The sequence below is a fragment of the Carassius carassius genome, chromosome 45, assembly GCF_963082965.1.
Source record: "Carassius carassius chromosome 45, fCarCar2.1, whole genome shotgun sequence".
Taxonomy (NCBI): Eukaryota; Metazoa; Chordata; class Actinopteri; order Cypriniformes; family Cyprinidae; genus Carassius; species Carassius carassius.
Genome location: NC_081799.1, coordinates 20,198,665 through 20,215,875, shown reverse-complemented (window position 1 = coordinate 20,215,875; position 17,211 = coordinate 20,198,665). Strand labels below are relative to the sequence as shown.

At 37.7% G+C, this 17,211-nt stretch overlaps 1 protein-coding gene across 1 annotated transcript in view; it reads right to left on the bottom strand.

Moving 5' to 3' along the window:
• Nucleotides 1-17,211, bottom strand: part of LOC132127184 (cell adhesion molecule DSCAM-like) — a 76,963-nt gene that overhangs the window by 6,634 nt on the left and 53,118 nt on the right. The window contains exons 12-26 of the mRNA XM_059538877.1: nucleotides 10,351-10,565; nucleotides 9,268-9,364; nucleotides 8,974-9,102; nucleotides 8,659-8,826; nucleotides 7,749-7,819; nucleotides 6,678-6,918; nucleotides 6,234-6,380; nucleotides 3,602-3,757; nucleotides 3,321-3,454; nucleotides 2,903-3,056; nucleotides 2,269-2,386; nucleotides 1,825-1,985; nucleotides 1,627-1,725; nucleotides 375-563; nucleotides 5-295 (exon numbers count right to left, since the gene is read on the bottom strand). Coding sequence (XP_059394860.1) covers nucleotides 5-295; nucleotides 375-563; nucleotides 1,627-1,725; nucleotides 1,825-1,985; nucleotides 2,269-2,386; nucleotides 2,903-3,056; nucleotides 3,321-3,454; nucleotides 3,602-3,757; nucleotides 6,234-6,380; nucleotides 6,678-6,918; nucleotides 7,749-7,819; nucleotides 8,659-8,826; nucleotides 8,974-9,102; nucleotides 9,268-9,364; nucleotides 10,351-10,565 — 2,370 coding nt within the window. The remainder of the gene's footprint in view (nucleotides 1-4; nucleotides 296-374; nucleotides 564-1,626; nucleotides 1,726-1,824; nucleotides 1,986-2,268; nucleotides 2,387-2,902; nucleotides 3,057-3,320; nucleotides 3,455-3,601; nucleotides 3,758-6,233; nucleotides 6,381-6,677; nucleotides 6,919-7,748; nucleotides 7,820-8,658; nucleotides 8,827-8,973; nucleotides 9,103-9,267; nucleotides 9,365-10,350; nucleotides 10,566-17,211) is intronic.

Below are 17,211 nucleotides of genomic sequence, written 5' to 3'. Positions count from 1 at the left end.
TTACTGCCGTCGTAGGTCAACGTAGCAAACTTGACACGTTTCTCAGCCAACCCTGCGCTGTTGTGCACCTTCATCTGCAGTTCGTACCAGGTGGCTTCCTGCAGGTCCGGCACGTTGAAGCTCTTTGTAAGAGAGGTGCGCTTCACTTTGGTCCACACGGGGCTGTCCAGAGGACGGTATTCCAGAGTGAAGGAGGTGATTGGACAACCGCCATCATTCCAGCCAATCAGGTTGAGTTTGATGCTTGTTCCGTTAATGCTATGAAAGAGCTCCTGCTCTTTGGAGAACTGTGGCTCTGTGATGGGGGAAGGAGAACGATCACTATTTTCAACACCATTATTTGAGAAATAGGATATACGAAACAAAATGCACACCTTTCCCATGTGTCTTTGCTTCGATTATCTCACTGATTCGGCCTGGACCAACAGCATTTTGGGCCGTTAGCGTGAACTTGTACCAAGTGCCACAGTTGAGGTTCTCCAGACGGTAGGAACGCTCGCTGGGACTTATAGAAATACTTCCCCACTTCTCACTGTTGTCCTCTGAGTACTGCAGAATATATCCTGCATGAAGAAGGCATTTATAAAAATAAATCTGAAGGATTTTTTAGGACCGACTCTCATTTTTCAAGCAATGCAATCGAATCCATTTGTTCAATGCTCTTTATATCCAGCTCATCCACATCAGTTGCTATAGTAATGAGTTTTCTTTCACATCCACAGACTTGCTGTTAGTGTGACAAGGGTGGATGAAGTGTAGACCTTGCTATATTTTATGTTTTCAAACACAGTTGTCACTTTACTGTTTATTTCATTAACTAATGCAATGAAACGCATTTTAAGTTTTGAATTATAACATCATGATATGAGGGATTTTACAGTTTGTCTCACCTACATTGGTTATGTAAAATTGGTTTATATTTACATTACCATTCAAACGTTTGGGGGCTGATAAGATGTTTTAATGTTTTGAAAGAAGTCTCTTATGCTCAGCAAGGCTGCATTTATTTAGTTGAAATTACAGTAAAACAGTAATATATTAATGCAATACATTTTTTTATTCCTGTGATGCAAAGCTGATTATTTGTATATTAAATACACACATAACTTGTTGTTTTTTTTTGACAATCCAGTGTACATGTTTACAAATCAAATGTACATGTAATCTAATATGATTATTTCTCTTCTTATTCTGAACTTAATGGATACTAAACCAAAGGTCTCACAAATACAAATAAACAAATAAATCTACCATCAGTGCTAAAACTACTATGATGAAACAGATAGTTCAGATGCTGAATTCTGATTGGATGAGCCACACTCAAAGCTTTATGCCTGTAATAATGCAACTGTAATAACACACTAATTCAATTCAATTTTAATTTAGGGGAAAATATCTGATCTGAATTAGATTTGAACCTGTTTGTACTGGGTTTCTCTTTAAAACATATTTAATTGTTTTTTTTTGCCATTCAGGCATCAAAATACAAAATATATTTGAATAGAATATGCCAAAAATAAAAAGGGTTTTGCTTAAATCATGATCATTTGAAAGACGGATTATTATTATTTTTTTGTTTTAGTATTTTTTCCAGTAAGAAAACAGCTGAAGGTGGAAGCAGCTCACCTCTAATGGAGCTCCCGCCGTTGTCTCCTGGTATCCAGGACACAGTAATGGATGTGGTGGTTGTCTTGGTCACAGTGAGACGAGGCTGGTCAGGGGGGACTGAAGATGATATTTATACAGTGAGAAACACTGTATAATAACACAAACGAAATGAAACTGATACATACAGGACCATCCTGCCCGACTCTCACACCTCACCTTGAACCTGGAGGTTCAGAATTATTTCATCCGTTCCCCAGTTATTGCTGGCGACACACGTGTAATACCCAGAATCCTCTGCTTTCACGGTCTTAATGACGAAGCTGCCATTTCCATGGATACTGCGTCTTCCATCGATGACCGCAGGGGCTGGGCTCCCGCTGGCGAGAAACAGTGTGAATCCTCAATGAAGAGGGCAGAGTTTGACATTTCCCAGCATTCCCCAGTGACTGATTCTACTCATAGGTATTCAGATGCTTGTGTTTGCTCTTAATGAAGGGGCTAGATCTGCAATGCGGTGTGTTTTTTTTTTACTATAATACGGAGCTGTGGTCATGTTTGTCTTAAATCACGTGCTCATACTCACGCACTTTAAATATGTTTTTGAGAGTGTATGTTCTATACATTCGAGTTATTCTAGTCCCATGAAACAGATTTATTTACCTCTCTTTCAGCCATTTAATGGCAGGAGGCGGGTCTCCGACCGCCCTGCAGGGTAAAACAACATCCCTCATCCATGGCGTTGTAACAGTACCACTGAAGGTGAGGATTTTGGCAGGAGCTGTTTAAAACATTAAAAAAAAACACAACAATTTATTGTTTTATTGATTTAGGAAAGCTGAATATACAATTTTGCTGCAGAATTTAGTTGCTAAACACAATTATTGCATATAACATATTTATGCTATTATTCAAAATAAATTAATATTTCTATTTAATAAGGATGCATTAAATTGATCAAGTGACAGTAAAGACTTTTATAACTTAGCAAAAGATTCCTCCTTCAACTAAATGATGTTCCTTTAGAGTTTTCATTCATTAAAGAATCTTTAAAAATGTATTTAAGTGTACTAAATATCTTTTTGGCCGACTGTATGTTTCAGAATATTTTTACACTTTGGCATATTTTGTATCTTAGACTGCTCATGGCTTATTGTCATGCTCCTCATGGGAAGGCCCACAACATTTCAAAACTAATAACTCCAGAATGGTTGATTTACAGAATGTATTCAACTTAAAAATATCCCCCTAAAACCACAGATAAACTGCTTTGCTTCTGAAGAACGAATCAACTCACCTTTGGCCAGAGGTTCCACCGTGATGACATCACTGCTGTTCCCCCGTCCGGCCGCAGTCACCGCCATCACCCAGATACTGTACTTCCTGTTGCGACTGAGATTGTGCACCCGGTTCAGGAATTCATCTGGGGCCACTTCAAACTCACTGACCACCTAAACGAGACCCAAAATAAGAGACTGCTGGTTAGACCTTGTGTCTTCTATCAGTTCCATCAGATGAAAACTTGCGTCAGATGGTTCTCTCATTTTAAACTGGGAGAGAAGAAGCTATTTAAACACCACCTTTATCTCGGTGGCACAGTACTAGCCCTGTGCTAAAATGCTTTGCACTTCCACACGCTGTTTAACACTGTCTTAATAGCCAACCTGATATCTCTCCTGTTAGTACGAGAGCAGTTGGCTGAGTCTTAGGCCTACCGTGGGATACGAGCTGGAACAGAAGACTGTGTATTTCCTAATGATGCCATTCAGCTTCAGCGGAGGGAGCCAAGAAACATACACCACAGAGCTGGAGGCAGCAGCTGCCTTCACCCCGCCGGGCGGACCTGGCACTGCAGGGAAAAGATTCAGGATGTTTGGAGAGATCTTTACCAACTTTTTTGGCTGACAGACTGGCAAAAAGAAGGAAAGAATTTGACAGCAGAAAATCTTTTTCTGTGAATTTAGTTGGTCAAAGAATGGATATCCATGGGTCATACCATCCTCTTTGGTGCGGATGTAGATCTGGTCGCTGCGTACTCCGTCTCCTGCTCTGGTGAAGGCCAGAACTTGGATACTGTAGTTGGTGTATTTCTCCAGACCCTCCAGCTCCAGCTGGGCCTTCTGGGTAGTGACGTTTCTGATTTCCCCTAGTTCTTTAGTGGCAAAAACAACAAGATTTTAAAATCTTGCTTAAGCTATCAACTCAAACAGTAACTGACTGTGCTAACGTAAACGCAATATTACTGAGATTTCTAAAATGTAGTGAATACTGATTTTATACAATATATAATGTAAATTTACAAATATAACTGCAAATTTAACCCTGTAAAGCCTGACATATAAAATAATAGTCAGAATGACGGTGTCTCCATTTCTTCCTGCTATCTATCATTCCTTTAGCATTCTAGCTGCTGCTGTTGGATGGAAAAGAGCCGCTGTCTTTTACTGCTCAGTGCTGAATTTTATCCCCGATTTGCCAGGGCTGAATTCTGCTGCTTCATAATAAGGCAATTTATAAGCAAATAGCTCCTGGAAAGAGCCGGATCGACATAATGTGTGCTGTGAGTTTGTTCTACTGAGCACAAGATGATCGAGAGCCATAAAGCAGCCAATTAAACAGGTGTGCAGAATGTGTTATGTTGCTCTCTGGTTTGTGTGATGCGGCGCTGAGTGATCGATTAACTAACCTCAAAGACTAAATCAGTCATGAGAGGACGCTCAGAAAAAGCCCTATTCAAGTATGCATGCTGGCACAACACTTATGAAAATAGACTATTGCTGAATTGCAAAATGCATGTAATGCATTGGTGATAGTGTAGTTTGTATTTTTCAGTATGTAGTATGCCAGTATTGGACATTAAAATGCATATTGGTATTAGAGAGCTCTTGAATAGCTGCATGTATTGATATCAGAGACCCGGTTGTGGATAGCATTATCCTAAAAAGCATACTTTAAAATGAAAAAAAAGTGTATAAAGTTCTATAGTTTGGGATGCAATATTGTCACACTATATAGTATACACTATATAATATATCCTTTCAACTGGGAATTCTTCCTTTAGAAGGCCAAATAAACTCAATACTAATATACATAATGCCTATGTAATTCCCAGTTGAAAAGGTATATTCTGCCCCCTAGTGGTCAATGGAAACAAAATATGTATAATAACAAAAATCACACAAACACACTCGTTTGTTTTTGTGAAAAGTGGGGACATCCCATAGGCATAATGTTTTTTATACTGTACAAACTGTATATTCTATTGCCCTACACCTAACCCTAACCCTCACAGGAAACTTTGTGCATTTTTGCTTTCTCAAAAAAACTCATTCTGTATGATTTATAAGCATTTTGAAAAATGGGGACATGGGTTATGTCCTAATTAGTCACCCTCTCCTTGTAATACCTGTGTCATATCCATGTCATTATACAGAGTTGTGTCCTGGTATGTCACAAAAACAGGAGCACACATGTCGTGTGTATATATATAAATGACAATTTATTACTATTAATTTATGATCTATATAATTTAAAACAATTTATCTCTTTAAGAGAAAGAGATTTTTAAATGTAATAATCATATTTAACAATATAATATATAAACATATTAGTATTTATTATTACTTTCTCTCTCTTATTTTTTATTATTAATCAAATGTTATATATTGTATGTATATACACACATACTGTCACGATCTCTAGCTGGAGTGCCCATGAGCTTCAATAGAGGGAACTCCATTCCAGACTCTTGCCACTTCACCCTGGACTCCATTTCCCATAATCCTTTGCCAGGGCTCATCAATTGCAATCACCTGTGTCTCATCACTTCATCAGTCTCACACTATAAAGGTTGCACACATCCACACACACTTGGCTGATTATTGTTTAGCCTGTACCCGGTTCTTAGTATCTGTGTTTCCTTGCTTTGCCTTCCCTTTGTGTTTTTTGACCTTGGACTTTTTATTGATTACTCTTTTTTTTCTCGCACTGGATTGTACCTGTTTGCTGGTGTTTGACCTTTGCCTGTTTACGGATTCCTCTTTATCTTTGCCTGGGATATTATTACTTGCTTGTACTGGACCCTGCCTGTCTGACAGCATTTACAAATAAAGCCTGCATTTGGATCCTTAAGACTGTTGCCATGACGCCTCCTTTGGAACAGAAACATTTATAGTCTGATGAAGCTCACGGGCACTCCAGCTAGAGATCGTGACACACACTATATATAATTTTACTATTATTTATTATTAGTAAATATAATTTTTTTTTAACTAAAATCTTTCTCTCTCTCTCTATCTATATAATTACAAATAAATTATTTCTCTCTCTCTCTCTCTCTCACACACACACACACAGACACACACAAACACACACACACACACACACACACACACACACACACACACACACACACACACATATATATATATATATATATATATATATATTATATATATATATATATATATAGAAAGAGTTTATTTATATATCATTTATTTATTTCTATGAATATCATATATAAATAAAGATATATTTATATAACTATAATATATAAATAAATAAATAAATCTACAAAATGAAAGTAATGCTACTTCAGGCACAAAACTGCGTTGGTCTCTGAGCTGTACCTCCGTCTGGTAGATTGGCCCAGTAGATGATGCGGAAACCCTGTAAAACACCATTGAGAGCTTCCCTGGACAGAGTCTGCCAGGACAAAGAGATGCTTTCAGGGGAAGCAGCGGTGGCCACAACCTTCTCTGGAGCTCTGCTGGGTACTGAGAGCACAAGAGAAATACAGAAAATCATCTCATAAATAGCCTAAATACTCACAGGCTCGGAACATGTACAGTAGGTGTGAAAGAAACTGAAATGGATGAATTAACTTGAATTAGGTTCTTAAGCAGTGCTGTCAACTTTTCAAGTAGCCACTAGACGGCAGCAAATATTACAAATCTGCTTGGTGCATATCATGGTATTTTTGATGATTAGATTTTAAAATAAATAAAGCTCTAAAGACTTCACACTGAGGGGCTAAAATTTGCTGCATTATGTGAATGATTACAGTGGCTTACCGTCCTCCATTGTTGTGGCCCTGACCTCACTGGAAGCTGGTCCTGGACCAGCACTGTTACTGGCCTGCACCACCACCTCATACTCGGTGAACTTCTTCAGGTTGTTGAGGCTCAGGGACTCGGTCTCTCCCGTGGCCTCCATACTGATGCAAACAAACTGGTGACTGCCGTTGATGGAGTGTTCTCGATGACACACCTGATACCCCCTGATCACGCCATTCTGGAGATGTTTCAGCGGTGCCTGCAGGTGATGAAATGATAGTTTTTAGAAGCAAGACCTCAGTTGGCATGCACTCTTATAAATACAATTCTTCAAAACTGATGGTTCCATGAAGAACTTTTACCATCCATGGAAGCTGTCCAATGCACAAATATTTTTTAGGGGGGAAAAAAATACGCTTCACACTAAGGAAACAAAAAATTTTATTTTAAGAACTGATCAATGAATGGCCCTTTTTTTTTGTTGAACCAAACGTGGTTCTTCTTTGGCATTGCTGCCATTTTTTTTAACCTAATTAAGAATTAACCAATTTAGGGTATATTTGTAGCAATAGCCAAAAAATATATTATATGGGTCAAAATTATAGATTTTTCTTTTATGCCAAAAAATCATTAGGATATTAAGTAAAGATCATGTTCTATGAAGATATTTTGTAAATTTCCTACCATAAATATATCAAAACTTAATTTTTGATTAGTAATATGCATTGCTAAGAATTCATTTGGACAACTTCAAAGTATTTAGATTTTTTTGCACCCTCAGATTCCAGATTTTCAAATATTCAAATATATGCCAACTATTGTCTGATTCTAACAAACCATACATCAATGGAATGCTTATTTATTCAGCTTTCAGATGATGTCTAATTTGACACTTAAGACTGGTTTTGTGCTCCAGGGTCACACATAAATATATAATAAATATTTACATATGATTACTTTTCATGTTCATAATATATATATTTATAATAAACAATAGTTATAATATAGAATGAGTCGACCTTTAAACGGTATGCGTTTGTTTATATAACACAAAACTTCATACAGTCACAATACCCTGCTCAGCCATACCTTCCATGTAACTTTTATGCTTTGGGAGGTGATGGCTTCCAGTGTGACGTCTTGGGGTGGTCCTTCAGGATCTAGAGTGGTCAAAGATATTCTCTGTTTAAGCCAGGTCTGATATCTGCATCATGTTTCTCATAGACAGTGGCCTCAGTAGTTTTCAGCATCTCAATCATGCTCCTGTAATGTCACCCTTGACCTCCAGTCGGCAGTATTGCAACATTATTCCTTCTGTGTGTCAACTAATGGAACAGGAAGTGAAACATTATATATATATATACAGTATATATCAGCTTAAAACCCATCTCTTCCATCTTTATTAGACCCTCTATCTTTAGCACTCACTATTCTAATTCTATTCTTAAAAAAAATCAAACTACCTTTCTAATCTTTTTGTATTCTATTTTCTTTTCATTTACACACACACACACACACACACACACACACACACACACACACACACACACACACACACACACACACACACACATATACATGTATATATATATATGTGTGTGTGTGTGTGTAAAGACCTCTAACACTAGCTTGCTCTATTCTGTTTTTATTCTATCTGTTTTGTTTTTATTTATTATATTACTTAAAAGCCCATGCTACGTGTACTGTGTTTACCTTACTGAGACTTGTTATAGCACTTATATATCATTGCTCTTTTTGTTGTTTTTGATTGCTTCCACTGTCCTCATTTGTAAGTCGCTTTGGATAAAAGCGTCTGCTAAATGAATAAATGTAAATGTAAATATATATATATACACAAATATACATGGTCCTTTGTTCTTATAAATAGAAAAGCAACTCAAACACTCCTAAAGGATGGTCCAGTATAATGAATTTCAGAACAAGATTAACAGAAAGAGTAACATGAACCAGGAACATGAATATGACTACTATATAGTACCTGCTTCATCTGTGGTTACTGTGAGCTCATTGCTGGGTTCACTGTCGCCAATGTGGTTCTTGGCGAACATACGGATGTTGTAGGTGGACGATGGGTGAAGCTCTATGATGGTGGCCTGGTAAAGGGTGGGAGACACGTCTCTGGTCCTGCGAGCTCGTTCCCAAGTTTCTGTTTATGGTTGAGGAGATGCTTGATAACATATCTGGATCTCATGTGACAGCTGATCAGCTTCATTTATAGGTCTATTACAAGGTCTAAGATGATCTATTCATGCCAAAATGGCTACTGTTGCTTGTATTGGTTTGGATCATGTACCTGTTTTATTTTTGCACTCAATATCGTAGCCGGTGATGGGACTGTTCCCATCGAATCCCATGGTCCAGCGGAGGGCGATGGTCCTCTCTTTCACCTCACGAATCTCCACTTTAGGAGGCTCTGGTGGCTCTGAGAATTCAACGATACCCTGCTCAGGTTCTCAGAGGCATTGAAACCCTCCCCACACTTTAACAATGGCATTTAAATCAGGAGATTTCCCTCAAGAGTCATTTGAAATGTCTAATAAATCCCCCGAATCTCCAGCCAAGCCCAGGCGATTTTCCGGCTGCTTACCTTGAACTGTTAACTGAAGGATGCCTCTGTCTTCACCATAGGAGTTGATGGCATGACAGGAGAAGAACCCAGAATCCTCTCTCATTGTTGGATAGATCTGAAATCAGGAATATGGTGTGTGAATGAGCTACTAGAAAAAAAACATCATACACTAAATGACCCTGATCATCACAAACCATTCACATTAAACTTTATAAAAAAGTGCAGATACCTGAAGGACCTGCTATGCTTATAATATGAATTTAGTTTGGGAGTCAAATATAAATTCAATATAAAATATATATATATCATATATGTTAAAAATGATTTCAATTTCAAACAAATGCTGTTCTTTTAAACTTTCTATTTATCAAAGAATTGTAAAAGAAAATGTATCACGGTTTCCACATATATTTGATGCGACTGTTTTCAAAATTTAAAATAAAAAGATTTTTGTAAAAACATTTTTGTAAAAAAGGTTTTTGAGAACCAAATCAGCATGATGAAATGATTTTTTCTGAAGGATCATGTGACACTGAAGACTGGAATAATGATGCTGGAAATTCACCTTTAACATTAATAATTAATAATGTAACACATTTCAGTTTAAAATATTTTAAAAGAGTTCTTTTAAATTGTAATAATATTTCGTAATGTTACTGCTTTTACTGTATTTTTGATCAAATGATTACAGCCTTGGTTTTGCAAAAGCAAAAACAAAACAACAAAAATAAAACAAAACAAAGAAACCCACCAACTGCAAATTTCTGAACAGCATGTTCATATTTTGTCATTTTTATTTATTTATTTATTAGATATAAACAATTTATAATAAATTAAATACGTAAATAACTATGGAACTATATTACTCTGTATATATATTTTTACTTTTATAATATATAATAATAGTAATATGTAATAATAAGTACTGCATGTGTACCTTGAAAGACCTGTTCACCGTTAATTAAACTTTCAGAATTTAAACCAACACTATGAAATTTTTGAACTAAGTTTGAAAGATCGTTTCATTTTAAAATATGTGCATCAAAGTATCAGACGCCAAGCACAAAAAATGAAATGCACAAATCAAAAGAAGAATCTGACCTGCAGGGTGGAGACCACCTCGTCGCCGACGTTCTTGACCGTTACTGTGTGTCGCCACATGTCTGGATTGATCATGTGTGACTGCTTCTCCTTCTCTACCTCCTTCTCCCATCTAACCATGATGGGCTTCTCACCATGAGCCTTGCAGCTCATCTCTATCTTCTCTCCTTTCGTTGCCAGTGAGTTGTTGGGATACGATGTTATCATGGCCGGAACTGAGAGAGAGAAAAGAAAAAGCATTGTGAAGACAAATGCCATCACTGTGGATCAAGCCGAACAAGTTTTTCTTATGACATCGACGACTTTTAACTTACATTTGTGCAAATGCCATGTAACACTTTGCAACAGTGAGGATCAGAACACTGTATTTCCCCAGACAAGGTAAATGTTTTACAGCTCTATGGCAATAACAAGATTGAATGTGATGCTTTATGCAGAGGAACAGTTTTTACTCTGTTCTCTCTCTCTCACACACACACACATACACACACACTCATGTCCCGGTTCCTCACAGGCATTCATTGGAGGAGCAGAGCACCAGGCGGGTACATGGGAGCACCGGTACAGCGTGTGATGTGATTGAGTGTGTCATGTTCAAAGTCCTGACCGTTTACATGTCATCTCTTATTCACTCCAGCAATTCTCAGCTCAGCAGCAACAAAAAAGAAGAAGATGAAGAAAAAAAAAAGAATCCATGGCTGAATTAAAAATTTAAATTTCAGATTTAAAAAAAGTATTTTTAAATATTAAAACCACATTTTTAATGAAAATGTTTTTTAAAATATTTTTTCACATTATGTTAAGCAACCTTACCCAAGTGCTGCATGTTTAAAAAGGGGAAAAAATACATTTCTAAGAAATATTTCCAATGTTCCCAATCAGTAGCTAATACAAGAGAGAAAAAAAAAACAACACCAGTTACTGTTGATTAAAACTAAAAATATTTGTCATTTATTTGTCATTAAATTAAATATGTTTTGCTCATGAAGGCTGTAATGAACAGTAATATTGTAAAATATTAAAATATAAAACAAGTTTAATTTATTCATGTGAATTCCATTTTCATCAGCCATTACTCCAGTCTTCAGTGTCATTTAATCCTTCAGAAATAATTCAGACTTTTTTATCAATGCTTATTTATTAACAATGTTTTTTTTTTTTTTGGAACCCGTGAAACTTTTTTCAGAATTCTTTGAGAAATAAAAAGTTCAAAAGAACAGCATATTCACTTTACTATCACTTTTTTTGTTCAATTTAAAACATCCTGCTGAATAAAAGTATTTCTTTTTTTAAATTTAAAAAAATTAAAAAATTTAAATTTATGGCAGTATATGTATAAATATAGATATATTGAATACAATGATTAACATACATTTTTAGCATGACTTTAGTAAAAAAAAAAAAAAATTTTTTTACCCAATTTAGCATGATTTATTTATTATCAGTATGATTAATACAATTATTTCAAAAGAAGAACTTAAAAACGCATCATCATGTACTGTAAGCTGTCACTGAGCACTGGCTAACGCTAGCCCTTTATGTCTGGCCTCTTAGCAATCCTAGCGTTTTCATTTAAACACTGAGAACAGGGGATGTGCGAAGTCTCTTAAAAAGACTACACTTGATCAGAAGGTAAAAATGAAGCGGTACAGTCCCCCGCTAAAAGACGCAGGCAGCCTAAACTGGCATCCTATTTCTTATCCCAGCCGAGCGCTCGCTCTTTATGTGATTATCCAGAATAAAACACTAAAGAGGGAAGTAGTCTCTGTGTTGGAGGGGCAGCTGTATCTTCCCCCAGGCTGAGAGCTGTCTTCATCATGACTGCATAATTGCTGTGTTGATGTATTTCTTTAATATCCAGCTGAATTATAAGCAGCAGTTGGACTGAAAGGGAAGGTGCTAATTCCTCTCCTGAGATGCAGACAGAAGAACTGTGTGTTGCTGGGCAGGAACTTGCTCTCCGGCTGTAGGAGTGATTTACGTCTCTTCTGAATCCTCTCTGATTGATTCAGGCTCATTTTACTTGTTCATTTAGGGGTCGTAAATGGACAAAAATGAGCAGTGTTAGGCTGCTTTGTGCACTTGAGCCAGAGCATTCATTTATTTTTGCTTGTGTCACGAAAGCACACATTTACACATGGTCTCTCAGGGTAGCAGTTTTATTCCCTGCTCTATCAGGGGCAGAAGAAGAGAGATTCACTTATCCTGAGGGACAAAGGGAGATGATAAACTGGTAGATTCAGTATTATTTACCTGAGAGGAAGATCTAATTTCTGATCACTGCATAACTTCTGTTCACTTCAATCAAGGCAAACAGTATTAGAGTATATTTAAAGGTTCACGTGTACATTAAAACACTACATTATACCTGCCATAATTAATGTGTTTAACATGTATTTAACACAATTATTTGATCCAAATTGACATTTAACCATTTCTTTCTGTTTTGTGTGATTTCTAAAGTTCATATTCCACACACACCCAATCCGGATTCTTGTCTATCCTACAAGAGTTGAAAGGTCACAGCACATTTCTCAAATCTAGGGACTTTGTAGCAAGAGTAAAATCATTTGCAGTCTATCTTTGACAAAATGTAATTAAGGAAGCTCAATGATCATCGCTTGCACTTGTGAAACACACTACTGCAGGTACCAACGTTAATAAGAACAACACCACATGACATCTGCCGCATCAATCTTTGTGACAAATTAGTTTCTTCGTTAAGATAAACAGAATGCATTAGAACTGATTGCACATTTTGAAAGAAAAAATGTTTTTAAAATAATACAAATGATGCATTCAAATGTATTACACATACAACTAGCCAGATATCTATCTATCTATCCACATTTTAACATTTAACATTTAATCATTTAGCAGACGCTTTTATCCAAAGCGACTTACAAATGAGAACAATAGAAGCAGTCAGGTCAACAAGAGAACAACAACAGTATACAAGTGCCATGACAAGTCTCAGTTAGTCTAGTATAGAACGCATAGCCAGGTTTTTTTTTTTTTTTTTTTTTAAATAAATTAAAAGACAAGAAAAGGAAAAGTTTTAGTGTTAGTTGGTTAAGTGCTGTCGAAAAAGATGAGTCTTTAGATGTTTCTTGAAGATGAGTAAAGACTCAGCTGTACGAATTGAGATTGGGAGGTCATTCCACCAGCTGGGCACAGTCCAGGAAAAGGTCCGTGAGAGTGATTTTGAACTTCTTTGGGATGGCACCACAAGGCGTCGTTCTCTTGCAGAGCGCAAACTTCTGGAGGGCACATAAGATTTAACCAGTGAGTTTAGGTAAGTTGGTGCAGTGCCAGTGGTCGTCTTGTAGGCTAGCATCAGTACCTTGAATTTGATGCGAGCGGCTACTGGTAGCCAGTGTAACCTGATGAGGAGAGGAGTAACGTGAGCTTTTTTTAGCTCATTGAAGACAACCCTTGCTGCCGCATTCTGGATCAATTGCAGAGGCTTGAAAGTACATGCAGGAAGGCCCGCCAGGAGAGCATTACAATAGTCCAGTCTGGAGAGAACAAGAGCTTGGACAAGAAGTTGGGTTGCTTGCTCTGACAGGAAGGGTCTAATCAGGGCCGGCTTTGCCGACAGGCGACACAGGCGACCGCCTGGGACGCCATCTGCTGGACGGGGCGCAAAATTGCAGAATAAAAAAAAAAAGGTTAATTAAATGTATCTATCGTATTATGAAAGCTGCGCACACGCTGTACACTTTTACTGTGCACTGCTTGTATTTGTCCATTTCTTTTGCTAGATTTACAATCCTAAAAAACTACTGAGTCACTCTGACAGGCAGCTGTCAAACTCAGCTGCTCAGCAACCGGGAGTGGCACGAAAACATCTGACAGCTGGTTTTAGCGCTTTAAATGATGGGGTAAATGAAAACACGTAATAAAATGAAAACACTATAACTGCTTTTCCTTGAGGTGAGATCGTAATGCTTCTGTATCCTTCAGGTTGTTGCTTTTAAAGAGTAGTTGTGTGAACATTTAAAATAAAAAATGAATAACTATGGAATAACTGTGGAGTTTCTGTTTCCCTGGGGGGGGGGGGGGGTTGGGGGTACTCTCTCGCCTTGGGCACCAAATAACCTAGAGCTGGCCCTGGGTCTAATCTTTCTAATGTTGTATAAGGCAAACCTGCAGGACCAGATTTGAAGCCAGATTGGTTGCTGTCCAGGAGGTTGTTCTGTACAAGGAACATAGAAAGCTGGTTGAACACAGCTAGCTCAAGTGTCTTTGCAATGAATGGAAGAAGGGATACTGGTCTGTAGTTTTCAAGAAGCACTGGATTTAGAGATGGTTTCTTGAGCAGTGGGCTTACCCTAGCCTGCTTAAATTATGAGGGAAATGTTCCAGAGTGAAGAGAGGAGTTGATAATGTGAGTAGTTGAGTTGATGAAACACAGAGGTGATTTTTCAGATGTGTCATTGACGGATTTAGCTGAGTGAGATGCAGTGGGAGTCTGTGGTCTCTGGTTTATATCCAGCCCACAGGGAATCCTGGCTGCTATCCTCACCCCCTCCATCCCTCCATCTCTCCCTCCCATGAGAGCCCATGCCTGCATCTCCCTTTCACCTGGACTCGTTACCATGCCAACCAGCTCCGGCCTGCCTGCTCTCCCCCAGCTGTAAGAGGGTGCTGTCAGGAGGACAAGAATAGAACAAACATCCAGAATTGATTTTCAGAGGAGAGCAGTTACGAGCCTGCATGTTTGTATCATGGATCCGAGCTGAATGTCTTTCTCTGGGAGGATGATGATGCTGGTAATCTTCTGCTTTTTCAGGATAAGAAACAAATAGGGCAAAGGGAAAAAGGATTGTGTTTGTTTACCGTCTTGATGTGTATAAGGCTGGAGAGGCTGTCAAACTAATCAGTCTAATTAGGTCACGAGGGGTCAAAATTGACAGTTTGCTTTGCACAGCTTTATGACATTTGACCCCAAACTATCAATCCACACATAAATCTGTGAATCGGAGACACGTTTGCCGTATGTTGGGTGCAGATGCAGGGATATGATCCAGTTTCCCCTATACAGAAAAAAAGTATCTAAAGCAAAAAGCAAAAATAGGGCAGACAGGAGCTAATCATTTCTTCTTTTTTCTTTCTCTTTTTTTTTATTAATATATAGTTGTTCCTTAAAGTAAAAAAAAAAATTAATTACCTTCAGTGACATGCACTGACTGTTACAATGGAATTTGCCATTTAATTTATAAAACACAAAACAACTCATAAAACAGCAAAAAATATTTTTGTTTTGTTACAAAAATATATTTTTATATAAATTTATAAAATAATGTATATATATATATATATATATATATATATATATATATATATATATATAATATATACATACATACACACACATAAATAAATTCAGCCTTGGTATATCCACCTTGCGCCTGGCTTCCGGTTTCATCCGCTTCCACACGTCTCGCAGATGCATTGCAAATGAAATGTTTTTTTGATAATTATTTTTATAATAACAGTAATAACAGTAAAATGGTAATCCGACAATTCCATTTGGTAAAGGCATTAATCCTTGGAAGACATGCAATATTAACTTCTGTATTGTTGTTTAGTCGTAGTGCAAGCAGGGTGTGCCGGTCGCTCCTGATGTTTTAAAAAACACGGCGCTCCCATTGAGAACAACTGAAAAAATAAAAACGCCTTGGTGGACACATGGCCTTACTGTGTTAACTACATTTTATATATTTAATATTTATGTTTATATGAAAAATATAGAAACTGTGACAGCTTGTCGCAACATGACAAAATGATTATGTTTCTCATTTGCTTAATTTCTTGGCCTTATAATGCTACAAATGAAGCCAGAACGAGTGTATCTGGAGACAGAGTTGTCCTGCAGTGTAATGTCTCTCCTGTCTCAGTCTCATAGCGGCTCCTGGCTCCCTGCAGGATTTCTGAGGGCACCCATCATCCCCTATCACATCAGCGCTCAGGGCCGTGTGTGCAGGATGTAGGCCAAGACCCTCCGCCTCACTGGGCCGGCAGGCAGATTACACGCATGTGTACAGCAGCTCCTGCCCCACGATGCACCGGGGTAAACAGTGAGCTGACTGGTTAAGTGGCTGTGTTCACCACAGCCTGATATCCTCCTTTACTGCACCATTGGGCATTGCGTGGAGGATGAGCCGCATCATGACGCTGAAAATGGAAAAACGCGTGGCCAATCAGAGCGAAAGATGGGAGGGATCATGGTAAAACATCCACTGACGTGACGCTCTATTATGTCTTGTTATATATAGAGTTTCATGGGATCATTATAGCTTTTTTCATCAGCAGAATTTCCTGAATATTGCACTGTACGATCAAGCAGCAACATGTCAGCTTTTGTTCATAATTTCTAAGTAGCATATACTAGGACCATATTACTATTACTATTACTATTACATATTACTAATTCTGTAGTATATATGTATATACTGTAAACACAGTTAAATAAGAGAGATCTTTCAAAATCAACTCTTAAATATGAACTTCCCGTTAAGAAGTTAATCTCTTAATTCTAAAAAACAAACTCAAACCTGTGTATGTTTTTCCTAGCAATTAGATTTAAATTTTGAGTAATGTATTCAACTATTTTTTGTGTTTTCTTCCAGAAGGATAGAATTTTCTCCTTCGGTTCTGTGGCCAGGGGGGCAGGAGATCACGGCTGATCTCAATGAGGAGCTCGTTTGCGGTAAACTGGAGAGATCACAGTGGACTCTGAAACAAACCTCTCAGGGAGACTCGAGTTACACGAGCGAGCCACAACAACAGAGCCGTGCCTCCGGGAGCAGATCTCTCCCCACAAACACAACACAGTATTTCACATCTCAGCCTGAT